The 26,939-nt window shown below is 38.9% G+C and overlaps 1 protein-coding gene across 5 annotated transcripts in view; it reads left to right on the top strand.

The window, feature by feature from the left end:
• Nucleotides 1–26,939, top strand: part of PATJ (PATJ, crumbs cell polarity complex component) — a 138,219-nt gene that overhangs the window by 10,940 nt on the left and 100,340 nt on the right. For 3 of the 5 annotated variants that reach the window (XM_017805634.1, XM_017805630.1, XM_017805632.1), the window contains exons 9-17: nt 2,547–2,646; nt 3,805–3,896; nt 5,150–5,288; nt 5,562–5,696; nt 11,150–11,226; nt 13,688–13,744; nt 14,185–14,319; nt 17,912–18,076; nt 18,827–18,955. In XM_017805634.1, the coding sequence (XP_017661123.1) occupies nt 2,547–2,646; nt 3,805–3,896; nt 5,150–5,288; nt 5,562–5,696; nt 11,150–11,226; nt 13,688–13,744; nt 14,185–14,319; nt 17,912–18,076; nt 18,827–18,955 (1,029 nt within the window). The remainder of the gene's footprint in view (nt 1–2,546; nt 2,647–3,804; nt 3,897–5,149; nt 5,289–5,561; nt 5,697–11,149; nt 11,227–13,687; nt 13,745–14,184; nt 14,320–17,911; nt 18,077–18,826; nt 18,956–26,939) is intronic. The other 2 variants (XM_017805631.1, XM_017805633.1) reach the window with 2 other exon arrangements.

The raw sequence follows: 26,939 nt of genomic DNA on the forward strand, positions 1-26,939 counted from the left end.
TCTTATCATGGTCATATCAAAGTCTCTTGTTTTTGAAGTCATTCTTTTCAGTTTTGAGTAATTAAAATCAACAAATGCTACACTAAGTGTACAGTAGGTCTCGAAACATAAACAAAGCTGTGCTTGTGTACCATCTGCTGCTACTGTGCTGCTTAGATTTAGGTGTAGAATCTGAGTAGCCTTTTCTTTCTTGTTTAGTTTCTTGAATGTGAGTGAAGAGAGGTATTTTTTTTTAAGCACCGTTTTTAAAGGTCAGAGTAGAAGTCATATTATTATAAATGCACCTTCTTGCTTGCTGGGCTGCCAGTAGCTTTGTGTCTTGCATTTCTGGAAAACTGAAGCTGCCAGTTGAGTATTTTGGGTCCTTCTCAAGCTCCTCTTCTCCCAAGAGGGGTCGGTGTAGTACAAAATGTGAGTGGGAGAGAGATGGGAGGAGGGGATTTTTGTAAGTAAGATTGGAGTCTTAAAGGTGAGTTTGTCCAATACTCTGACAAAAAGCTTTCCAAGAGAATCAGCATTGTTACAAGGCACTTCTTTTCTGACTGGATCATATTTTCCAAGGCCCATATTAGGGAAAAAATAACATGATCCTAGTTTTGTTTCCTCTACGAAGTCCTATTTTTCTCTCTTCGTGTTGTCCCCAATCAACCCCAAGCACTGTAGATGCTGCAGCCTTTCTACAATATTATTTCTTCTGGATGTATTTTCAGTGTCCTCCTTATGCCTCCTATGTAGTTTGGAGGGGAAAAAATAGTTTTGCAATTTTATCTACTTCTTTCTGGATGTCATCTCTTCTTTTTCTGAACTAAGTAGTGCCTTCATATGTAGATTTGAAGAAACTCCTTTTCCTGGTGCTAGGAGAGATTTGCTGAAGACGAGATTAGTGGCTAAACTGAATGTATTCATTAATTTGATGTTGATTTCAATGCTTCACCTTTCCACTTTGTCTGAAATTTTCTCTATAATCTAATTTCTCTCTGATTTCTGAGTACTTTCACTAGCTGTGAGCTTTGGAATAGAAATTTTTTTCCTTTTTTTTGCAAACTAGCAGAAAGGCATTTTTAATAGATCGTTGGTTATTTTCAGTTTTATATTAATATTTGATTTTCTTTAAATTTCTTATTTCTCTATTGTAGTAGAGAATAACTGAAGCTACCTACATCTGTGCATGGGCACAAGAAAACTGACTTCTCATCTGTATTCTCCAAGATACTGGCAGCAATGTTAGCAGCCTACTTGTGCTGACTCTACTTAGGACTTTGCACTTTGATTTTTCCAAGCTCCCTTCTAATGTTTTGCATTAAAGCATTGACTCCGAGGAGCTTTTGATTGTCAAAACAGCAGGACTCTCAAGGCCATAGCTCCATTTCAGGTGTTTCTATAGGCTTGTTTACTCTATAGATAAGTGACAGCGTCAAAACTTATCTTCATCTCCATCAGCCTCTTAGGGAGCAAGGGAGTTGGGAGGCATTTAATGAGTTTAATGACTGTGCTAGTGTGTGATGACGAGATAGCTGTCCATTGATTTCTCTTTCATTGAAAAGTGCAATATGGCTATAACTCCGCCCTGCTTTTAATATGGGTCTATCCAAAGCTGATACTTGGCAAGCATTTGATTAAACTTATCTTTTTCACTTCCTTAAGAAATGTTTTCCAGTTTCCCAGTCCGTTTTTTGCTGTTGGCAGTGACAGTATCCCCTCTTGATTTCATCACTTTAACAGGCCTTACTCTCATCATCTTCTTTTTGATCTCATTGGGCTGTACAGTCTGATTACTGAAAACAAACAACTCTATGTATTTTAACTTATCCGTTGCAATCCCAGATTTATGTGCTTGATTGTTTTTCTCTTTGGTCTCACGAATGTCTTTACTGTTCCCTGTTTGAACTCTTGTCTTGCAGTTTAGATTTTTACTGGTCAGAGGAGAATTGCACAGACATCCTGAGGCAGCTTTGTAGGGACTTTACAAATGAATTTACATTGCATTTACAAAGGAGTTATCTCCCTTTTCTGATAGGTCTTAAAAATGATTTTATCTGAATGCAAGCTAATGAGGCTTTTGCATCCCATTGCCATGGACAACCTGGAGGCTTCTGGTTCTCCTTGCAGCTTGATGGTGGTCAAACCTGAACAGGATCACAGCAAACATCAGGACTCACATTTTAAAGGGAGAGAAGAAATTCTGAGGGCATTCAGGATTTTTGTTGTCTTGAGGGATTGACTGGGAAGTTTGTAGTTACCAAGTGGAATCCAAAGGGAAATGGCCCCTGAGTAGTCTAATAAAAACCTTTCAATAAAATGTTTATATTATACCTCTGACAGCTATATGGATCGGGTATTGGGAAAAAATTTAAAAAGCAAACAAAGACTTTGGTGACACTTTATTTTCAGCAAATCTTGGTTATGTCTGTCTAACAAATACAATCCTTCTTAAAACAGGAAAATCAAAATCACTGCTCACTTCCGAAGATCTTAATTAACCTGCAATATTGTAACGGTACTGCGAAATTACAAGTTTTTTTTACTGTCTTATGCTTTATTTATAGGATATCAACCTTTTTGATACCTATGACGTTGAACTGGTAAAAAAGAATGGGCAAAGCCTGGGAATAACAATTGTTGGATATGCTGGCACATGTGATGTAGGTGAGTTCTACAGGATGTAGTAGGTCTAGGAAAGGGGCTTCTCAAATACCCTTTATTAACTATGGGGAAAATGAATAGCTCCTACCTGTGGTAGGATATGGGGACATGCAATCAGCTGGTTTTTTTCCCCTAAATCCTCTTTAAATTAGAGCTGTTAACTTGTCTTTCAGATATTGGTTGCACAAATGATAATATCTTTAAAATTGACCCAACTGAATATCTGGTTTTACACAAAGGGGTAGTGCTTTTTATCCCTCTCCTTCCTTGTGGGAGTCGAGGTAATTTGGGAACATGGTGCAGCTGGAGTTCCTCTCAAACGCTCTTTGTTCTTTCGCACAAGGAGATCCTCTTGTGTTGCCAGGCAGGAATCCCAGGCCAGTGCAGGGGGCTGGGGAGGGGCACATGTCAGGCAGTGGGAAAAGGTGAGTTTGAAGCACTGGTGGAGGGATTTTTAGAGCATAGACAAACCATGTTGGGCAGGTGTTTGATGAAGGTCAGTGTCCAGAAAAGGATGGATGGAGTGTGAAGATTTGCCAGAATTAAAGATCAGTGTTTCTTATTTAGCGTGAGTTGGTGGAAGTGTTAGTGTTTCGGGGGTTTTTACTGTTTTGTTTTGTTTTTATTTCCTTGTTCTAATTAGAATTAATAATCAAACGTCAGACATGACAAAGGACGGCTTTTCTGATTTCCATGTTTCTCTTTTTTTAAAAAAAGAAAAATCCTTCTTCATTAAGATTTAAAGTACTAAATTCTTTAGCTGTAAGATGATTGAAGTCCTGATCAAAGTCCTTAAGCACGTACTTTACTTTTAGCTTAGTTAGTCCTATTGAAATCAAATGCAGCATGGATTTAAGTGATTGTGGTTTAAAGCCTGGGTAAGCACGAGGATGAATCCATGGAGGAGGCAGCCTTTTGTGAGCCATTTTAAGGGAAGAATTTTGAGGTCAGTGTACAGGTGGTTGTGTCAGTGCTGGTTTTTCCACCAGAGATCCTCAGTCATTTCATATCAAGTTGTGTGAGTGGTAACATGCAAATATTGGTGGTTTACACAATCATCACTTTATGGAAAGAAGTGTGTGAAAAAGGCTGGAATTAAAAATCTTAGTCAGAAAAGAAACAGATTAGGTTAATGCAGTGACTTCTTTCTGTCCTCTCCAGCAGAACCTTCAGGGATTTTTGTGAAAAATATAATACCTGGGAGTGCTGCTGACCACAATGGCCAAATTCATGTCCATGACAAAATTGTTGCTGTAAGTAAAATACTCTTCTTACATATTGCTGTAGAACTAATACTTCATTACACATCTCAGTGCTAAAAGAACAACGTAGTAGAGACTTTCAAAAATTAATTAAACCTCCTCTGCTTTGCAGAAGAAATAATTTGGTGGTTTGTATTTGTTTAGGTAGATTTGTGACAGAAATGAGCTTTGGCTTGCTGTGGTTAAAGTATTATTTTATATTCAAAGAAGTAGTAAATAGTAGTTAACTATGAAAGAGGCAAGCATTTGGATTAAAGTGTTTCAGAGTGGAGAATCTTGGCTTTTGGCCTGCAGTATAGATGAGCAGCATTAACTTCCAATTGAATTGCATGTGATTTGCGTGAGGATGGTTAAGATTTTGCAAGATGTGGTACATTGTTTATGGTCCTTAACGGCTGTGGAGTGTGGATGCAATCAAGATGTTAATGGTCACAAATTAGGTTTAAAATCCCAAGCTTTATGTGTAGAAAAATGGGGAAAAAAAGTTGAATAACAGTGAATTGAATAATAGCCAATTTTGCATTCATAGTACAAGCAGGAATGAATTACACAGTCCTTTTGTTTTAAGAGATAATATTTATGGAGATATGAGTTTAAATTACTTTTAAAATGTGTGCTATGCCAGACCTTCCAAAGTCAGCTTCTCCTTTGTGAGAGCAAAATTTGATACAACATTTTATCTGCAGGAAAAGCTCCTATTGATGCATGATCTGACAGTGAGGTGAACAGAGTATTTTGGGTGTAAATTAAAATATCTGAAAATGTAAGAATTGGACTGTTCAGAATGGATTGAACAAACAGATGTGTATATAGACTTGTTTGGGGCGTGTTTGAAATCTGTGAGAAAACAGTGATAATGAACTGAACAGAATTCCAGGTTGACTGCTCTGCTGGGGAGCTTCAATCCACAATCCTTGTCAAGACTGGTTTTTGTAAACAAAAAAAAATCAGGGAAAATCTGTGCATATGTGTATCAGATAAGTAAATTGTGCTTTGTGGTTGCCCCATGAAATCAAGAAATTACTGTTTTGTTTCCTTTTAAAATGCATTTTGAAAATATTATCTCATTAGTGAAATGTAACTGATTTAATGAGATTGTTTTGCAAATACTACTGTCTTGGGAGAATAACCCTATAATTCCTGCACAAAATAGTATGGCTGATGCTTACAGTGTATGATACTACACTACATAGCCTAAGAATGGAAAACAATTACTATTCTTTGATACAATTTTCTTGTTTTAGGTTGATGGGGTTAATATACAAGATTATAGCAACCAGGAAGTGGTAGAGGTATTGAGGAACACAGGACAGACTGTACGTCTCACTTTACTTAGAAGGAAACCTCCCTCTACTATTTCTTCAGAAAGACCTTCAGATAGAGGTAATCCTTTTTTTCTCTTTTTTCTAGCAACTGATTTTATTTTTCACTCAGTTTACAGTTACCTCATTTAACAATTCAGGACTAGATACAACGTGATCCTAGATTTTGTAAAAGCACACTGTAGAAAATGAGATACTTCAGAAGGAATGGAAAGACAAAAAACCAAGAAATTCAGGAAAATTGAGTGCCTTCCCCCCCAGAATTAACGAGGTGTTGTTACTACTTCCTATATTTTGCAGCATATGATTTGGTTTTTTTCATTTGTTCTCACAGTGCAGCCAACTGTTCCAGTCTTTGTGTCCCCTGCAGCTGTAGAGACTGAAGTTAGTGTGGACACTAAGAATGAGGGAAAACAAGAACAGAAGGATAATCTTCAAAGTGAAAAGCAGCAGAGTCTACATAAAGCAGGTAGATAGGATATCTTGCAGTGTCTCTTCTGAGCCTTGGGACTGTCTTTAATTCATTTTCATTACTGACGGGCTGTCATGGCTTATTCCATCTTCAACTTTTACCTTGTAATGCTTTTTATTCAGTTCCCTCAGAAGTAAAACTCTACCTGTTGGATCTATCGACTCTCCCACCCCACCCTGTCCCCACAATGTGCATTCTGTGTCATCATGGGGATCACTGATGAAGACACTGGATCACATCAGCCCTGTAGATATTCAGCTCCGCTCATAACTGGGTGCCAATCCATTCATTAATGCTGTCTTTGGTCCCTGTGCTCCATCTGGTTTTCAGCCTATTTAGCCTATGTTTCCTCAGTTTCCAAATGGGAATGCTGATGTAAATGGTGTCAAAAGCTTCAGTAAAGTTGAAGTGTGTTACACCTTCATCCACATTGCTGTCTTGCAGTCAGATTGGTCATTTACTTGGCAAACCTATATTGACTGTTCCTGATTTGTTTTCTTTTCATCTGTGTCTTTGGAAATGGATTCCAAGAAGTCTCTCATGATTGCGGGGCCTGTCAGTCTCTGGATCTTCCTCCTTGTGTAAAATTTGCCCTTTTCCAGTCAATAGTAATCCCCTTTGTTTTGGGAGGGTTTTTTTAAGGTTATAGGCAGTGGAGGTGCAGCCCTTTCAGTACTCTGTAACAGATCTCATAGACTCTATAGAGCTGAAAGTTCAGTGAGTCCTCTTTCTAGTTCTGGTCCTGCTCTCATGACCTGAGGTGTCCTGCCAGCAGTCATCTGAGAGAGAAGATTTGTTCATCCTCCTGTGCTGCCAGGGCCCTGAACCACAATGCTGGGTGAGCAGCATCAGGAGATGGAACTCCCAGGAGTTCATATCTGTTTCCTGATCCAGTGTTACCTCACTCATATCCATTAATAGTTGGACTTGATGATCTTAGAAGTCTTTTCCAACCTGAATGATTCTGAAATCTTCTTGCCCTCACAGGCCTTGGACTCTTGCGGATTATTTTCATAATATTCTTCTGGTTTCCTGTACAACATCCCTAATGCCCATTTGTTGCAGTTTCCTCTTTTGACACTGCAGTAACTTCATCAGAACTTGTGTCTTAGACATAAAGACCTGATAGCTGGAGTTCAAATTAGGCATGTTTTTAACAGCAAAGGCAAATGGACAATAGGGGCAGGTCACAAAGACTTGCTTTGGGTTTTAGCTGACTTGGGAATCAAGGTTGGAGGTCTTTCCAGAAGGCACGCTTCAATTTCCCTACAGATTTCTGGGCTTTTCCACAGGAACTTCTGGGTGAATTTATACAGCTTGTGTTAAAGTCAGCATAAATTATCCTTATGCCTTGTAGTTTCTAAGATATGTAGATGTAATAGAGGATTCTAAATTACGGCTGTCAATGAATAACAATTTTGCTATGATTGTTGAAGATCTGTCAGTATTAAAGACAACCTGGAAACAAGAGAAATGTAGCAGTTCCTATATTCCATTCTGTTTTACTTTTCTGTCCAAGCCTTGTAACCAGACATCCTTTGTTGTGACTTTTGTGTGTTCCCAGAAGTAGGAAGCCAGAACAGAGGCGGTTGAGTAGCTGAGAGTTGAGGTTATCAAAGCATTGTTTTAGCTGTATGAGTAGGAAAGCACATATTGATTTGTAGTTACAATGGACTGATGACTTAAGGGCTGAGTAGGAGGATGTATTTAGGGGCAGAAGAGCCAGAAGGATTTAGACTTGCTGTGGCAGAGGCTGGAAAAGAGCAACACATGCTGTCCTGTATCACTTATATAGTCTTTTTTGACTGTGGAACTTCCTATGAATAAAGTATTTTCTTTTTCTGCTGAAGTGAACAATATCTCTGTAATCAGCTCCTGACCACTGGTGGTTGGGTTATCACAGGCTACAGGTGTCTGTTCTGATGCAAAGAGAACTCTCTGAGGGATTTGTTACCCAATACCTGGTGCTGTGCAAATACGGTGTGTCAGTGCTGGTATCAGTTTATGCTGGGAACTAAAATTTCTTTTACCTGGCTTGAAGGTAACAAACTGTGTTAGTCTCAAGGTGTATTGGATCCATGGGGGTTCCTTGCAAGGGCAGTGTGATAGAGCGGCATTTCATTCCCCAGAGCATGATGTAGCACCTGTACTAGGAGATTTTCCTATTCTCCCATGTATCCAAGCTCCCCTTACCTTGGAGACTACAAGATGATGGGTTTGCATGCAGTATGTCTTGGAATACCAGAATTTAAACACTGAAGATGTTGTTTGTAGCTGGATACAGCCCTTGATGCCATTGACTGTACTGGTCCTCCTTGGCCAGCAGGAAAATGCCACAGGCAAGGCTTTGGAACTGAGTAACGAATCAGGAGCATTTAGTGCCGTGGGAAGCAAGTCCCATTGCTAATTAAACTGTGGTTTTCCCTCTGAAAAACTTTCAGGTACAATGTTCTGCAAAAGCTTTATGCAACTATAAAGTGCATGTGCCTCTGTTAAAAAGTTGAAATACTTAAGTTGCAAATTTTACTCCTGCAGAAATACGATGTATAAGATTTCACCTCAGAATAGAATTTAATGGCCAGGTTTCAATTCCAAAGATAGGTGCTTATTTTGGACGTGGTGATGGGCACTTCATTATAATGGTGCTAAAGTAAATACGGCTAATTTAAGGCTCTGACTAAACTCTGGAAATGCTTTTAAAAGTTTAATGTAAAAGGTATGTTTTATAAAATGTGTATTACTTCCCTTTAAGCCCAGTTGTGTGAAATTCTTATTAAATTGTGTTTCCTGGGGAGGTATTAAATAGTAATTCTGGCCAGGTAATACCATGCTTAAGTAGTTCTGTTACAAAGGCAACATGGTTTAGGATGCAATGTGCACAAGGCCTGAAACTCTGTGTTAGCAGCATAGAAGCAATTAACTTAATTAACAAGGCTTCAGACTGAGCAGAACTGCTTTCTCTTGCCTTGCAGGAGTACTCAGAACCTAGATATACAGTGATGTGAGTCAGGAGCTTGAAGGTGTCTGGGGAAAAAGATTTAGCAGTAGGGCAGGTAAAGATAGAGCATTAGTAAGTTTGCTAAACCACGAGGAAATTGTAAGAAGAAAAGATCCCAATTTTGACCAGAAAATATGATTTTCCCATGCATTTTTGGTTTATTCTTGATGCTTGGTAATTAGAAATGAAAAACTTTATGGAAGCACAGGCAGAAGGACAGACTAAATACACTGAAAGTTGCTAATGAAAGCTGTCCCTGAGAAGTGGTGATGTGGTTTTGTTTTCTGAGTCCTTGTACATTATAAAAAGACATGGCACATATGTCAGGTCATGAGAAATTCAGCTGGATGAGATACTAGAAAGAAACTTCCTATTAGCTGCCATGTGGAAAAAGCTGTTTGGGGAAAATGGAACATTGCAAGTGAATTGAGTGATAGCTTTGGAATTGAATATATTCAATCCAAATCCCTTCAGCCAACATTTCCACAGTTCTGAGGAAGTTACGAGCAAAGACTTCAAAGAGTGTTTGAAAGAAAGAAAGGGGAAAACTTCAAATGGAGACGTGCATCAGCACCTGCTCTGAACAACTCATAGATTTTGGTAATGTGTTTTGGAAGTGACAAAAAAATCTGTATTCAGCCAGCTGAACACAGCTTACACTGTGAACTTTGAGCTTGACCCTGAGATTCATTACTCCTGGTGAACCTTCAAATCTATATTTGGCTGCACAGGGGATTGCAGGTGCTTAGGTCCTGTGTGTTCACGCTGTTGTAACTTTCTAATAGCAGAAAGACAAACTAAGGAATTTTTGTCCCTATGTATTTCTGCAAATTGAAAGAGTAGAAGAATGCACTGGTGTTCTGGTTTTGCTACAATTGGGAAGTAAAGATAGTGATCAGCCTGTGCTTGATAACAAGGTTCACATTAGAAACTTTAATTAAATTTCAATGAGGGAAAGAATTTCAGGACAATTTGTCTGCCCTTTATTTTAAGGAGATAATTTATTTCAGAGAGAACTGTGGCCTGTATTTACAAACTCAAGTTTTTAATCTTGGTGGGGTGTCTTTTTGGTAGCAGAAAATAGCTATCAGGTTTACTGGAATTCTGGAATATCTGTATCTCTCTGAGCCTACAGGTTAAAGAAGCTCTGGATATTTCCAAGTGAAATCTTGGTTGTTAGGCTCTGAGGAAGGTGGTTTCTCAGTGCAAATCACACAGAATTTACCTATCTGGCATGACTGAAAGTGAGCAGAAGAGATACAGTGATGAGTTCTGTTGTTGTAGAAGTTAACTTCTATCTTTTATTTTAACGAGTGGAAAGCATCCAGTTTTAAAAACGAAGTAATGAGGATTCTATAGCAAGGCTTTATCTTTGCAGCGTTCAAAGGTGTTGAAAGCAGAGGCAGCTTGACATGTCATTTGTGTAGGCTGTTGCTGGTAGGTGGACTTCAAACTTCCCCCCTTGAGGTATTTTACTCACTGGTTTGTGTGCAAAATGTGAGCTTGTGATTTACATTCCAAATTTCGGTGTGACGCATCAGCAATACTGAGTGGTCTGTGCCTTGTCTAGACATCTGACAAACTACTGCAGTCATTCAGGGGGGGAAAAAAAACAGGTTTTGGTAATTCAGCCCCCAGTTGCTGCTGCTGTAGCTGCTGGATGGAATTTGCTGTGGAGTTTGATTCTTACCAGTTACACATTGCTCTGGCCTGGAACTTTATATGTGAGCTGAGCTTCTGGATGAGGTCAAACGCAGGGCAGCCAGTCATTTTCTGCTGTCTAGCTCTGTCAAATTGTCTTACATGACTGTAATACTGCCTTGGTTGCATAAGTAAGAAAGCTGAAAAGATATAAATGTCAAGATAGCCAAGTTCCCACGGAAGACTGGTTTAGAACTGGAGCTTATATTAAAGCTCATGTTACTTACTGGCCTAATTAAAGTAGACAAGCCTTTATACCTGCCAAATGTATAAATAAAGTCTGTGCCTGCATTGTGCTGACACAGCCCCTCGATAACAGCAATATCTTGTCAGGTGTTTTACTTCTTAAGGGGGTTCATTTGGGTGGGAGATGATGTTTCCCTGGAGTGGCAAAGGGTTTTTATAGCAGCAAATTATGAAGTCGTGTGAAATTTGTTTTTGCAGCCTGAAAGAATGATTTATTTACAGTACTGTATGGTACAGAACTCGCATCTCATCATCAAGCATCACCTCTTCTGCTTCTCAGCTGAATAAATCACACGTTAGCAGGAGCTGACATTTTGCATTGTTTTCCTAAGAAAGACATTTTTGATTTGTACTGTTTGATAGACTCAGCTTAATGCACTTTCCTTTTGGGGATTATTCCCTCTAATCTTCTATTTACACTGAATTTTTATTGAAGTATTTAGAAGTAAATGTGCTTCTGAATGTACAATATGCTTGTAAATTTAATATTCACTTTCATATTTAGGAAGAGTCCCACTTCCTCCAGCACATGAACTAAAATCCAAGTGGGAAAACCTGTTGGGACCAGAATACGAAGTTATGGTATGTTGTATTTCAATAAATTACATCATGAATGTTATTTCTTTAAATTACAGATCTGTGAGCTTAGTATTACAGGCCGTTTATAGAACAGTTTAGTGTTTGGAACAGATCAGTTACATCAAATTTTCTGTCCTGTAACATCAAAGCTGAAATATATGTTATAATGAGTTGGGGTTTTTGTTGTTCTTTTATTTTGTTTATATAGATACTGTTCTTATACTACATAGGAACAGTGATTTAAGAAAATCAGCTGTCCTTTTAATTCTGCATCATAGCAGCCACTTAAAATATGTGGCATTTTTATTATTTCATTCATGATCTATTTGTTCTGTTGTACACTGGGAAAAGAAAGGCTCAGGATAGAGCTCCTGTTTTCACAAGAATCATACAATTTTATCTGAAGAATGAAAGAATGATTTTCAAACATGCTGGGAAAATAGGAAGTAATTCTCAGTAGTGTAACTTTGTGGTGCCAGTGTCCATTAGGTATTTCTTCACTTTGTATTAAACAATTGCCAAGCAAAAGATTGTTTTGATGAATTGTCATGAGGAGTTGATGGAAATTGTAATTCACTTCTGCTTTTCAGTGCTGGGCGAACCAGTAATTAGAGATAAAAGACTTCAGCCAGTGTTCTTCCCAAAGCCTTAAAAAATTCTCACCACCACCAAGAAAATGCCCTGTTTGTCTTTGCAATGCTTGTCCAGTTGATTTAGAGACACTTATTTTTACTACTTGGAGTAGCCATCGTTCCAGTCACTCGCTGGAAGATTTAAAGTAGCTTTAAGAATTGCCTTGAGAAACTCGCTTCTCTTCTTTTCCATTAGCACTCCTTTAAGATCTGAGGTTCGTGTAAGATTATGTACATGATGCAATAAATCTGTTTGGCTGCCCACTTCAGTTGTTTGGTATTCCCATCCTTACATTTCAAGAGGCTGGTATTACTTCCCTTAGCACCATCACACTTCCCACAGAGGACGAAAACCTGCTTAGCTGGTGAAACAGGCCATTTCTAATTCTTCTTCGGCTGCCGCCAGTGAAATGTCAGAAGTGAAAATGGTAACGATTGGGCCTTTTAAATAACAGAAGGAAACTCTTGTGGCACCCCATTTTGAAAGTCATCTTGTGATTCTTGTTGCCTGTACCTACCTCTGCTCTGGCTTAATTGTGTTCAATAACAATGTTCAGTTTGATTTCAGCCTGTGACATACCAGTCCCTGTGTCACACCATTCTCACTCCTACACTCAGCTCCCAGAAAGTCACCCTAAAGGTGCCTGCAGTATTGTCTCAGAGGATTTATTTTCAGAGGAAATAGATGTTTGAAGAGAGAGCTTGGTGTCCCTCATGGCTTATGTATTGCTGATCCTTTGTGGTAGCAATGGAAGGAGCTGAAATTCTGGGCAAGGATGTGTGACTGGGTAGTGCTTGTGGCCATGTACTGCATGAGCAGTCAAGCTGAGGAGGTATCAGTCATAGATTCATTTAATTACAACTAGATAGACATGAATTGGATTCTGTCTGTTGGGAAAAACAACCTAGGTACTGGAAAACAAGATGCTGGAAGCCCTATTTAAAATTAATCCAAAAGAAAAACCTGAGGCTTAGTATTGTTTCATAGATACTTTGTCAAACTAGTAATTTCCAAAGGAAAATAGCCCGATTTTTTGTAAGGTTATGTATTTTCCAGGTTTAACAAGTGTATCTTTCCTGCCAAACATACTCCACTTCAGTGTCCTAAACTCCAGCCCTGGGCCATAGGTTGAAACTAGATAATCTTCAGTGTCCCTTCCAACCCAAACCATTCTATGATTCTGTGTCATCTTAGTGCATTCAAAATTGCACTAAATAACCTTGTAAGATTACTGATAACTCAGTTGTGTTAAGGAATAACATTACAAGAAAACTGGTGATGGACATAGTTACTTTATTAATATTAAAAAGAATGAAAATATACTGAAGGGATTTCCTGGCATTGTTTTAAATACTCCAATTTACAGTCAGATTTGGTAATTAAACTCATATATTTCAAGCCATGTTAGAAATATACTGCAGAAGATGGTGGGTTAATCTAGATGTTAGATGGCTGCAGTATAGCCTGAGGTAATAACTTAAACTATAGTACTTTCAAATTCTGGTTGGCAAGTCCGTTTGGGTATTTGTGTCAAACATAATGGCATTTTGTGCTTACACAGGATTACTGAACTTGACTAAAATTGGCATTTGAGCTTCGGGAATAGGATAATATTGGAGTCTGCTAATGGTGCATAATCACCACATTCCTACTCGTAAATGTTCTGCGCCTGAAAGATTTTTCTAACATTTGTTTAAAATTATTTTGCATCCATGTGACTTTGTTTAAGTGTAGTTTATTTTGCTCATGAGTTTTTTTTGCCAGAATTCATGGTTCCGGTAAAGTCTTTATTATCCTGCTATTGAAAAATGTTCTGATGTCCAATTTTTAGGTTGTGAATGTGGATATGCCCATTACAGATGATTCAGAGCTCCAGAAGTACTCAAAGGTATGACTTACACGGTGGTTTCCTTCATGATATATGTTGGCAGAGTAATTCTAGAAGGACATGACACAATTCCAGATCGTTTCAGGAATTTGGTGGGTTTATGGCTCTATCTTTCCCAAAAAAAGGCTGCCAATATTCTGCTTATCTTCTGGACTGATCCAATACCTTTTCTTAACATGGGCAAACGAACCTTTTAATACAACTCCACCACCCCCCAATACAGTTCTAATTGCCTTTGCCCCCAAAGAGCAGACTGGTTGTTTTTATTTGTGCAAACAGTTTGTAAAAGAGAAATTATAGATACTTGAGCAGTAGTGCCAGCGGTGTCACCATGAAGACTTAATCATCTTACTGTGTGTTTAGTTCAGTTTGGTGAGTTCCTGAATCCTAAATGTGGTAGATAAGATTTGTACTTTATATATATACTTCTCTTTTGGCAGCTATTACCCATCCACACTTGGAGATTAGGTGTTGAGCTTGACACGTTTGATGGACATCATTATATATCATCAATTACTTCAGATGGTTCACCTGCAGCACTTGGTCTTCTGCAACTGGAGGATGAACTTCTGGAGGTAAAAAACAAAACAGAACCCGCCCCAAAATAGAACCTGATGTATTTCCTATTTGCTTGGCCTTCTTCAAAATGCTTGTATTAAATTCTGATTTGGCTCTGTGTGTGCAATAGGAGTATTCCAGAGTTAGTTGTGGAAGCAGAGTAGTGCTTTGGAATTCACATTAATTTTCTTTCCTGTTTCCTTCCTCCTTTCTGGACAAAATATCACATTTTTGTGACCTCTTAGTGACTTCATGTTGGGTTTTTTTCTGAAATGTTTTAACACAAGTATGAAGAGTTATAAGGGCACAGATAATATTTGTGTTGAATTATTTGTAGTCCTGTAGCTCAGTCTTTTGCACAATTTGGCATTAGCTTTTGTGGTGGATAATCTTTCTGAATATTTTTCACTCCTAAAAAATTTACAACAGTCTTAGGAGTAGTGGTTCCAGTTACACATTATAACTTGCTTACTGAGTGTTGAAACACATTTGTGTGTATGAGCAAGTACATCAGTTTGTTTAAATATGTATAGAGAGGTATTGGGGCAGTTTTGAACTTATGAGAATCACACTAGACCTATTTGCTCAGGTAAAATAATTATTTGAAAATATTAAAATAATACCTATTTTGTGTGTGTATGTGTGTGTGTGTACGTGTATCTATCAGTATCTCAGCCTGCAAGTGAAAAGATGTCCTATTGAATACCTGCTCTTTGTGGAATATTTGAACCTTTTTTAGTGGATGCAAAGAACATTTAATGGAAACAGAATTAGGCCTTTGTAAAGATTGATTTGTTAGGTGTACAGCTATTTTGCTTTTACTTATTCACCTTTTAACATCAAAAATTCATACTGATATCACTAAGACCTAAAACATTTTCTTATGGTGTAATGGAGGAAATCTTGATTCCTTAAGGAAAGGATTAATGGAATGCTGGAAGTGTCATTTAAATTCCTTGGCCATTAAACAAAAAATTATATACAAAAAACAATAATGCAGTGCTGTAGAGTAACTTAGGAAACTTTTATTGCATATATTTAACAGTTTTATGTATTACTGTTTATTTATGTATTACTTACATTTAAGTTCACAGGTATGTCCAGACCTAGTGAGCATAAATTATTTTCTACACTGTAACTGGAAAAAAAACCCCAACAAAATAAAAATGTGCTCTGGGGCCAAAGCTTTATGTGCCAGGTTTAGCCCAGAGTATGTTTTTGCAGCCAAGTTAGAAATCCCCTTAAGCAGGAGTTTGCAGTGGAAAAAGTGACAGCCCCATTCCCAAAACAATTAGCCCTACCTGGGCCTGATAGGGTTGGGATTAAAATCTGATCTGCAAGGAGTTTTTTTTAATATATAGTAGAGTTGAATGTTGATTATTTTTAATGATGTGTTTGAATTATGATAGGATGCATGATATTCCTCCCCTGACCTTAATTTTAGGTAATTTCACTGTGTTCTGTTTTAGGAGTAAAGGGCTTTGTGTCCTTCTGGTTTTGTTGTAAAATTTCACTCCTATTTGATGGCACAAATCACTGGAGCGGGGTGGTGACTGAATGGGTGTAGGGCACCTTGCCTGCTTAGAAGCTGATTTCTGGCAGCTGCCAAAGAAGAAATGGGAGTCCCCATGTCTGCTGGGGAGTGCAGGGTAGCTCTTCCCCATCAATCACAGGATGCTGAGAAGTGCTGGTAACTTTCCACCACACACTGCCACTCTCAATGCATTAAAAAATCCTTATGCGTAGATCCTTCTTCTTAAATAATTAACTAATGGATTAGTCTGATAGCTCAGCACTTGCTGTAATTCTTACTGAAAAAACCTAGAGCAGTTCATCTTACCATGGCGGAGGCCGGTTACACCACTCTCAATTTTTCTCCTTGCCTGGGCTATAGTGTGAGAAGAACTTTGTGTTTCCCAGCAGTATAAACTAAATTTACACTGCAAAAAGCATAAAGTGGGGGAGGAAAAAATAGAAATGATCAGGAGGAAAATGTTGGCTGAAGTGAGCTTTCTGTGAGCCTTGCATAAGATTGAATTCTAAACAGCAAGATCTGAGAAGTACGTGGAAAGACTCTGCCTCATTGTACAGAGGTGTACACATGTACATTGCATGTTTTCATGCTCTGTTTTCTAGGATCAAATGTGAGTTCATCTGCAGTTTGGGTGTGGAGGGAAGTATTGAAGAGTATTTTCAATTATCCCCACTTACTGTGCTTTGGTTCCTGTTGTGGAGCGACTTGGATGATGTGTGCTGGATTTCCACCTAAACCAGTGGTTGCACTCCAGCAACTTTGGATGTTTGGTCATGAGAGCAGACTTGAGGCAGCCTGAAAGAAATCCCTGAAACACAAGAGATATTGGGATTGAGTCCATAGCACTAATTAGATGAAATTCCTGCTCCTTTGGGGCTGCAGTGCTGGTCAAGATAGTTGATGTTCACATCACTGACACCTCCTGACATTCTGCTTTTCTTGTGTTTAGGGATACCCCTGTGGTCCAAATAGATGTACCCTCAGGATATTGCATGTTATTTTCCTGAGGAAGTAGAATCACAGAATGGTTTGGATTGAAGGGGACCTTAAAAATCACCTAGTTAGACCCCCTGCCACGGGCAAGGACACCTTTCACTAGACCAGGTTGCTCCAAGCCCTGTCCAACTTGGCCTTGAACACTTCCAGGGATGGGGCAGCCACAGCTTTTCTGGGCAAAAAAGTACAATTGCAGTATCCCATTTTTAAAGCAGCATTATCTGTCTATCTATCTATCTATCTGTCTAATCTGTCTATCTCTTTTTCTTCTGTTTCAAAGTCTGTGGTTTAAAACATCCATTAACAATGGCGTTATGGTTTTCTGTTGTCACTCAGGATCTCAAGCTTATCGGATGGTAAGCTTTGAACCTTGTCACGATTTTCTGATTAATTACTTACTGCAGTTGGTTTCTTTTTTTTACTATATAAACATCCCTGGATGTTTTCTGTAGGATCTGTTTTAGTTTCAACCACTTTGTTACATTTTAAACTGGCAAAGTTAGAGTCATAGAGTCATTGGGGTTGGAACGCCTCTAAGGTCATCGAGTCCAACTGTTAAACTAGTTGTGCTAGTTCTGACTTGAGTTTTTTGATTAGAGCTCAGAACCTGTGTTTTCTTTAAATATTGTGGAAAAGTTAAATTCTTTTCTTTTTAAATTCAAACACAATAAGCCTAATGCTAAAAAAAATTCCCCAACAAAGAAACAGGTGAGAAAGAAGAATTCCAGGAAAGATTTAGGCTAGGAAAAATAGAATCAGAGAGTATGCTGAGTTGGAAAGGACCCATCGTGATCATCGAGTCCAACTCCTGGCCCTGCACAGAAAAGAGGTTTGAGGAAGCTGAAGAGACATGATGCAGCTGTCAGAAGTTACAAGATCTTGCAGATGAAGTTTAAGTCTTATAATAATCTATATATTCTTCAGAAGTTAATAAAACTTTGCAAGCTGTGCCAGAATCCCCAGGTAAAATTAGACTTTCACGCTCAGGTGGGGAAAGAAATATGTGGGGGCGGGGAAACCCTAAATAAAAGAATCTGGTTGATATCCTTTAATTCTTTTGGTGTTTCTCTTCTGTATAGGTAAATGGAGTCCAGCTGTATGGAAAATCCCGGCGGGAGGCAGTCACTTTCCTCAAGGAAGTGCCACCCCCATTTACACTGGTTTGCTGTCGGCGACTCTTTGATGATGGCAGTGAGTCACTTGTAGATGAGCCCACCGTGGGAGTTTCCCTTCCAGAACAAAAGGTAGACTTCTTCTGTCATTAACTTGTGAAAAAAGTGCATATATTCCTGAGTTTATAAAGGTTGGTCATGAGAAACTTCATTGTTCTATAAAGACAAGGTAGGTAAATCATGGAGCTGCATTGCTGACTCTGTACATCCCATTCATCATTCCTACACTTAATAGGTGAGTGAGAGCTCTGAATTATACTAAATCACATCCTTGCCACCATTAGCTGATTGCTTTCGTGTTCTGAGTAGGTTTTTATAGAACTGGAAAAAAAAATGAAACCTAATGTTTCTTTCCATTGTGGAAGCTTTAAAGTCTCAAACTAAAACATGACACTTGTGGTTGTTCCTATTTGCAAAAGTATTTACAGCTTGGCTTCTCATCTTTTCTGGTAGTCTGGTCTTTCTATTAGCTGTCTGTGGTTAAATCTTTTATGCTATTTATTTTTCCTTTATGCATCTAATGGGACAGCTGAAGTTCATCAACATGTAACAGGTTAGTAATATTATAACAATTAATTAATTAGACTAATAAATGCATGTTTGTGTGCCAGGTTGGGCCCTGATGCTCAAAACATGGTTCCAGGGGAGTACTCAAGGCAGCAAGCTGGAGCAAACTATATTCATAATGTTTAATGAAGTTTTAATTCCATAAAAGGTCATGTTTTAGGTCATGTATGCACCATTAATAATCAAAATATAGAAGGAATAATGTTTTTAAAGAACTGAAAGAATAGTATTTTAACTAGAGCTTTTAATTTTCAGGTGAAACCTGAGGAAGACTCTAACCCTGAGGAGGAAGAAGGAGAATTAGCATTATGGTCTCCTGATGTGAAGGTTATTGAACTGGAGAAAGACAAAAATGGTTTAGGATTCAGCATTTTAGACTATCAGGTATACTTTTCTGTATAACTAAATACTAAAAATTGCTTTGATCCTTTGTCTTGCATGGTGCCTTAAAATGTTTTGTAATGTTGATTCCTGGGTAATCGACTTGGCACTTGGGCCTAGAAACTATAGGGAAAAGTAGTTTATTTTGAGGCCAACTCTATAAAGTATAGAGTGTTCTAAATCAGTCTGATTATTGGATGTGATTGAGTGCAAAATCTTTAATCAAACTCCACCTTATAACTCTGAGTTTAATTTCTAAATGTTGGAGGAGGTTGATTCTTGTTGCATTTTGTTTTACTTGGAATGACTTTTCAACTATGAGAGTGGCAAGTGCACGTTCTGGGATTTTGGAGCATCATTTCATATGTACCAAATGTAAAGGGTCTTTTGCTCTTTCTCCCCTCAATACTCCAAATCTCCTTTCATGTATAAATGGAATATAGACCCTTGCTGGTCTGGGAACTTCAGTGCCACTCAAGTCAGAAATATTCACTCAGGTTTTGAGTCAAGCCCTGAAAAAGTAGAGTTTGCAGAAGGAGCTTTACCAGGACTGTCCTTCACAGTCCAAAGGGAATATCAGGGCTGACACATGAATCAGTGTTGCAAACTCAAGTTTCTGCAGACACAAAATTGCTTTAACACATTTATTTTATTTATTAGTTGGGGTTGATTTTATCCTTAATTGTTAAACTCCTTAGAAATCAACAGACAGGTCTTTAATTGGGGGAAAATTCTACTAAAATTAATGAATCCTTCTTTCAAAAACGTTGGCTTCAATTAAATGTATAGAAACTCTCAAAATCTGTAGTCAGAATGAAATGTTCTTAGTGTTTCTAGTCAATGTGATATATTTTTTTAAACTTCTAGTCATCATATTTATAAGGAAATAAAATAGCTGGATCAGTCTTTATAATAATATACACATCACATCTGAGTGCTGCCTAAACATTGTAGTTTAATGAAATGTGTTCAACTGTTGTGCATAAATGTCAAGTGATATAAAATTCACTTTTTGATACAATAAGGCATGAATTGGGAATGAATTAGAAGAAAAAATATTTGAAGTATTATGCAAAACCATTAATTCTATATTTTACCAGTGTGATTTAAGATTACTGAAAATAGATCCTGTTAGTCATTTTCGCTGACACATGTTGTGTTGCAGTGCCAGCTTTACTGTAGAGTTGCTGGGAGTCTTTACAGAGCAGTAATACACAGATTTGCTTTTAAGTTCTCATATAATCAGAATTAATGAAGGCTTTAATAGCAGGCTTTTTATTTACTTATTCGCAGATGCAAATACATGGGCAATGTTGTGGTACTTTCAGCTAAATTTAAATACATTCTAATCAATTCTAAATGAGTGGTAAACCACTTAATCTCAGATCTTTATAATTTCAAGATATTTATGTATAAAGTATGCTCTTTTGTTTGGGATTTGCCTTTTAGATCTTTTACACTTTTCATCATCTGCAGATTAATTTTTATAGAGAGATATCTGTGACTGTGCGTGTGTGTTGATGTAAATAACATCCATCACATCCTTGAGTGCAAGGCAAAGAAAATAAATAATTGTCCATGCTAGATTGGAGGCAAGGAATAAAAACTGTACATGGTTCCTGGGAGAGTGTTTGGAATTCTTAAAGCAGATTTGCTGAGAAGCACGGAATTACTGCAGTATTTAACAGTGGCTTGAACGACCCAGAGACCCTTCTTTAAAAAATGAAAGGTGTTGTTTTAGCACATACTCTTTGTTTTACTGGTGAAAATTCAAACCTTATAATGGCAAATGATACTTGCATATACTTGCACTATATATCTACTGTTGATTTTGCTCCTTATGAGTAATATGATTTTTAATTTTTTTTTAGATTTTTTTTAAAGAGAAGATGGGTCTTCTCATGGCCTGGCTTCATCATCAGTGAGGCCAGCCTTTCTAGGCTCCCATTAGTGTTCATTGAGGGGAGGAAAATACTTTTTAAGAGGAGATTTTGAGCAGAAGGCCTGTTCCTGTTCCTGGTAGTTACACACACAAGGACTGACTCCCCATCCATTACAGAAATTTAAGGAAAATTTGATGTTACATACCCAACTGGGAGGTGATGTGACTGTATCCTGCGTTTTTAAGATCAAATTATTTCTGTAGCTGTTAGTTGAAATGGCACTTCAGACGTATTGGAAGGACTTCAGAAAGATCAGTAGAAATAGTGGAGTGACATGAGAGTTAAGAAATGGTGATGCACTATTATTGCCCCCTTTGAAATGCCACTGTGGCAATTAGAGACCAGGCTGGTTCCAGTGCTCTGGAAGTTTCTTCATGTTTGGTACTTGTTTTGAAGCACAAGGCTTTTCACCTTTCCATCTTAGTTTTGATTATAGAATTAGATGTGGTGCTGAAAGCTCTTGTGGCATAGAATTTATACTGTATGTCATTTTGTTTCTCAAAACTGGCTGCATGCTCAGCATAAAGGATGTTGTGCCTCAGTTGTCCTAAATGCTGTGCTTCCCAAGTCACGCTCTGGGAAACAGAATTAATAAAAACTCTTTGTGAAGTAGAACAGGAATCTGAGTGCGTAGAAAACTGAATGCTGAGATCGAGAAAATTATTACTCTGGCATATTAATTTTTAATGGGCTGTCTTTCTAATAATGTTTCATCTATCAAGTAAATGATAAGCATATCCCAAGTGACTTGCAGGATATTCCCAGAAATGTACAAGCATAATTCCAATGCCTATATATTTTAATGAACTAATTACAAATTAATTATACCAATTATGCATAATCAATAGTATTTCTACTTTGTCCTGTGTTTTCTTTTGTCTGTCTTTAGGGATTTAAAGGCTTCAAACAGCCACCTTCTTTTTTTTTTTAGTAAGGTTTGTGCACACATTTCTAAAACTTTGGGATACCAGTGGAAAATAGAGTTATCCCCTTTGCTATATCAGGACTGCATTTATATAGGATATCCTTCATCTTCCTGTGGTCACTGTATAAAAACAAAACCTTTTTCCCCCTCTGAATGTCCTAATTTGGAATTATGTGGTTGGAAATCTAAGATCTTTGAAAGCTGCTTTCCTGGCAGCAAGGTCAATACTTGGTGAGAGGGAGGTGGATGAGGAGGCTGGTCCTCTGTATTCTTGAAATGATGTGTTTCACTGGATTTCTTTTTCTTCCGATGTGAGGGATTATTTAAATAAGAAACACGGAAGAGGTCTTAAAATGAAATCTTATGTGTATTTTTCTATTGTCATCACTGTCTTGGGATCTTGTCAAATCTCTTAAGCCAGGCATTGCTTTTTCTCAATGATGCTTAGATGAGATGCCTGCAGAGGGCTTTTGGCCATGAAAAGGTGTGCTGTTCAGTCTTCTGGCCAACTTCTCCATGAAGTAATATACTCTACCTCCCTTAATTTCCTTGCAATTTCACTTGGAGAAGTTGCTCTCCCTTTCACCTCTTAACTAACTTTTATGTAGTGTTGCTGGCACAGTTAGCGGCAAGTTTTGATGGTGAATGAGGGACCCAGTGTTTGGGATCATCTGGGATGCAACAGGCTGTGGTCAGTGTATTTATTGTTCGTTGTCAATAGACCTGAAAGTATCCAGCTCAACAGTAGTTCTGTCTAGCCTAGAATTAGTCATAGAACCATGGAATCAGAGAATGGTGTGGGTTGGAAGGGATTTCAATGCTTATCCAGTTCCAACCCCCTACCATGGGCAGGGTCACCTTCCATCAGACTAGGTTGCTTCAAGCCCAGTCCAACATCCTAACCAGCAAGTCAAGAGCTTATTATTATTGAGACCAATCCCTTTTTCTTAGAAAGAAATTAAAAGATATGTCATCAGGTTAAAATAGAGGAGAAATGCTGTCATAGTAATGGTGATCCCAGGGCATTAGAGCAAGAGGAAAGAAAAATCCCACCAGATGAAGATTTCTAGAGAAAAAGAAATCACAGTGGTATAGAATGTACTTTGAGCCCTGAAACAGTGTTTACCAAAGAACATGCATTGCAGGCCAATAGGTTCTGTCAGTAATGGTTTACAAGAATATTGGAAAAACCACAGGTAGCTGAATTGCAGATTTCTTGAGGCAGTATTGACCAGAAGGTAACTTAAATGGTCTGATGAGCTTTTATCAAATTAAACAAAAAGCTGAATGGACTCTATGTGGAGCTTAATTTACTGTGCTTTGAAGTCAGAGTCTTATTAAAGCAGCTGTTTCAGTGTGAAACTGGAGAGGGCAAGGGTTGTGGAACAAGGGGGTTTGACATTTTACACAGCTCTTAGGAATGACTGTGAGATGCTGTTTCTCCCTGTCTGTGCTGAAGGGTAAGTCCCCAGTGCCCAGGTGCTTTTGCACTGTACCCAGCTACCCTATAGACCTGTTGGGCTGTAGGAGCTCATGGACTCATCTGTTCCAAGTGGATGTTCCTGCTTCCATGGAAGCAGGAAGAGGCATTTCAGCACTCAATGAGCTTCATGTTACCCAGACTGGAAGAAGCAGTATGAAGTGTGCTTGCTTTGGTCTGCCTGGGTCAGTGCTCCAGGGGTGTTACTCTAATCTAGCAACAGAAACTCCACAGCTGCCTTATCCCTGGGCTTCACTTTATTATCAGTAGCAGTTTTTTCTTACTGTTGAACGAAAGTCTTTTTTGCTGCACATTCAGCAGGTTATGTTTTGTCCTTCTCCCAGGGAGCATGGGAAAGAATTGTTTTCTCTTTTCTAACAAAATCACTGTGTAGTCATTCACGGCAGGAAGTGAAGCAATTTAAGTGTCTCCAAATATCTTTCCTCTTTTCTTTATGCCCCAAACAAACAGGCTCCAGATGTAGAGTTACAAAAAAGCAAACTGACTTATTTGTAGAAGGTGGTATTCAACTAGATTATATTTTTTTTTTCCTTTCTTGGTCTGTTCAGCAGTGAGATGCAGGCTGGAATGCTTTGACACGTTGCTGGCTAAACGTTTGCCCTCTTGTGATAATTTGAGCTTTGTCTGTCTTGTGATAAGTTTGTTATGAACAAAGGAGCATATTCACGTCTTTGTTAAGCACATTTTCACCTGATCATGTGATGGAAACCTGTGGCTTACTGGCAAAAGCTGCACAGCTGTATTAAAAAGCAGTTTTACAATGGCTATCAGCTTGGTACTGGGACAACTGATAAAGGCAGCTTTTCTCCCATCTCTACAACCCATCCACATTCATTAACATCAAAGTTCTGTAAGCCTCAGTACCAACTGTGTTGGTACTCATCTCACGGAGGATTTGCTTCTCTCCCCCTATGGGAAAGTTCTACATCCTTTAAATCATATTAAGCTGCTTCATGTGTAAAATAATTCTTAATAGTGTGTAATGAATTGAATTCAATGTAGCTTTTTGAAAAATTCTCTTGGAGTTCAGCTTAAATACTACTTTTCAGGACTGAAGAGCCTGTGAATGCAATTGAGCACATTCCTGGTAAAGTTTCTAGGGTGTTCATGATTAGTGGTTTCCAAAACCTCAGTGCAGCAGTACAAACACATTGGGAGACCAGAGACCACTTTAATAAGAAATCAAAGAGACTGTGTATCTCTGATGTGAGATACAGACAGATACGCAGAAATAGCTTGCTAAGGTACAGAGGAGCTGGAGAACTTGGAGGCAGGAAGTCATTAGGGCTTGGGTATTCCCTACACTCGACTTGTGAAAGTCATCAGTCTGACTCTGAGAAGTTAGGAAGGAATCTCATAGAATCACAGAATCATTTAGGTTGGAAAAGCCCTCCAAGACCATTGAGTCCAACCGTTCTCCCAGTCAGCGGAGTTGTAGAGAGTGAGAAAGTCCCCCCGAGCCTCCTTTTCTCCAGGCTGATCTCCCCAGCTCCCTCAGCCTCTCCTTGTGCTCCAAACCCTTTCCCAGCTCTGTTGTCTTCTCTAGACACACTCCAGCCCCTCTGTCTTTCTTGTGAGAGGCCCAGAACTGCCCTAGGGTTTGAGGTGTGACCTCAGCAGTGCCCAGCACAGGGGGACGATCACTACCCTGGTCCTGCTGGTCACACTACTGCTGACACAAGCCAGGTGGCATTGACCTTCTTGGCCATCCAAGCTGTGCACAGCCAGTTTCTCCAGGAGAATGCTGTGGGAATCAGTGTCAAAGGCTTTACTAAAGGCTCTGTAGACAACAGCCACAAACTCACCCACTAAGCGCATGTCCTGGTTTTGGCTGGGATAAGGTTAATTTTCCTTCTAGTAGCTGGTGCAGGGCTATGTTTTGGATTCAGCATGAGAATAATGTTGATAACACAGCAGTGTTTGAGTTGTTGCTAAGTAGCGACTAGTCTAACTCAAGGACTTCTCAGTTTCCCATGCTCTGCCAGTGAGGAGGTGCACAAGAAGCCAAGACAGTTGATCCAAACTAGCCAAAGGGATATTCCATACCAGAAAATGTCGTACTCAGTATAAAAATGGCCAGGAGGGGCAAGTTGCTGCTCGGGGACTGGCTGGGCATGGGCCAGTGGGTGGTGAGCAGTTTGACTGTGCATTATTTGTTTTTCTCAGGTTTTATTCCTCTCTCTCTTTTTGTTAGGTCCCTTTATATTTATTAGTATTGTTATTATCTTTATTCAACTGTGAAACTGTTCTTGTCTCAACCATGGGTAATCCCAGGCAAAACCAGGGTAGCACAAGATGAGGTTGGTCAAGAAGGACCTGCCTTTCCCAAACCTATGCTGGCTTGGCCTGATCCCCAGGTTGTCCTGTACATGCTGTGTGATGGCACTCAGGGTGATCTGCTCCATGACCTTCCTGGCACCAAGGTCAAGCTGACAAGCCTGTAATTCCCTGGATCCTCCTTCCAGCTCTTTTTGTAGGTGGGCATCACATTTGCCAACTTTGTTAATTGGCCAATTAGCCAGGCTGGTAAGTGATGGAAAGTGGCTCAGTGAGCTCTTCCATCAACTCCCTCAGTACTCTTGCATGGATCCCATCCAGCCCCAGGGAGTTGTGTCTAAGGGATGTAGCAGGTCACTGACCATTTTCCCTTGGATTATGGCACCTCCTTCTGCTACCCATCCCTTCCTTCTAAGGGGGTTGGGTACCTGGAGAATAACGTGCCTTACTATTAAAGCCTGAGGTAAAGAAGGCATTAAGTACCTCAGGATTATCTTCATCCTATGTCACTGCATTTCCTCCCTCATCAGGTAAAGGATAGAGATTCTCCTTTTGCTGTCTTGTAGAGCAAATTCTAGGAGCGTCCCTCCTGTCCTTTGTGAGCTGCAGCAGCCGGTGCTCTGGACAGTACCTGAGTTTGCAGAGAAACTGGAGCATTACTGAGAACATCTGTTTTTCTTTGCTTTGTCGCATATCCTTGATATAAATGCTGAGCAGTATTATTATTATTAACCTTTAGAAATGTTTTCCCTAGTCTCCCAGATTCTCCAGTCTGGTTGTTCTTTTTCATTTCCTGCTAGAAAGAATAGCTTTTAATAAAAACAAAAAACCCCAAACCAAAGAAATTCATTATTATTCCACAGATGTCTTCTGCCTGCGAGAGGAGGCGAGAATTTAAAGGGACAAAACTGTAGCTAGATTTTCTGTGAACCACTTGGTAAATCTCAGCAAGAGTAAGATAATGTAGATGAGACTAGAGGAAACTGTGCTAAGCTAAGCTTAACTGTGCTAAGGTCTGTCCTTGGGCATGTGGAGATGATGGAGCAATGGGCATGTAAAAGCTGAGCCCAGGCAGCTCCAAATCTGTTCTGAAACAATGAGATTTGAGGTGCATATTAGTGCTGATGGATAAGGAGGAAGTATCCTGAAAACTCATGGAAGTTATGAGGTATTTTGTTTTCTTAATACTTCACCCTTCTGGAGGATGCTGCTCCCCAAATCCCAGTAGTTCTGTTGCACTTGGAGTTTTTCTATCTGTTTTCACTCTGTCTCACAGTAGCCTTAAAATTCTCTGCAACCTTTTTGCCTATCCTTCAATCTACCCCACCACCCATACTGTTC

This window comes from Lepidothrix coronata, unplaced genomic scaffold (assembly GCF_001604755.1).
Source record: "Lepidothrix coronata isolate B3197 unplaced genomic scaffold, Lepidothrix_coronata-1.0 Scaffold12, whole genome shotgun sequence".
Classification (NCBI taxonomy): Eukaryota; Metazoa; Chordata; class Aves; order Passeriformes; family Pipridae; genus Lepidothrix; species Lepidothrix coronata.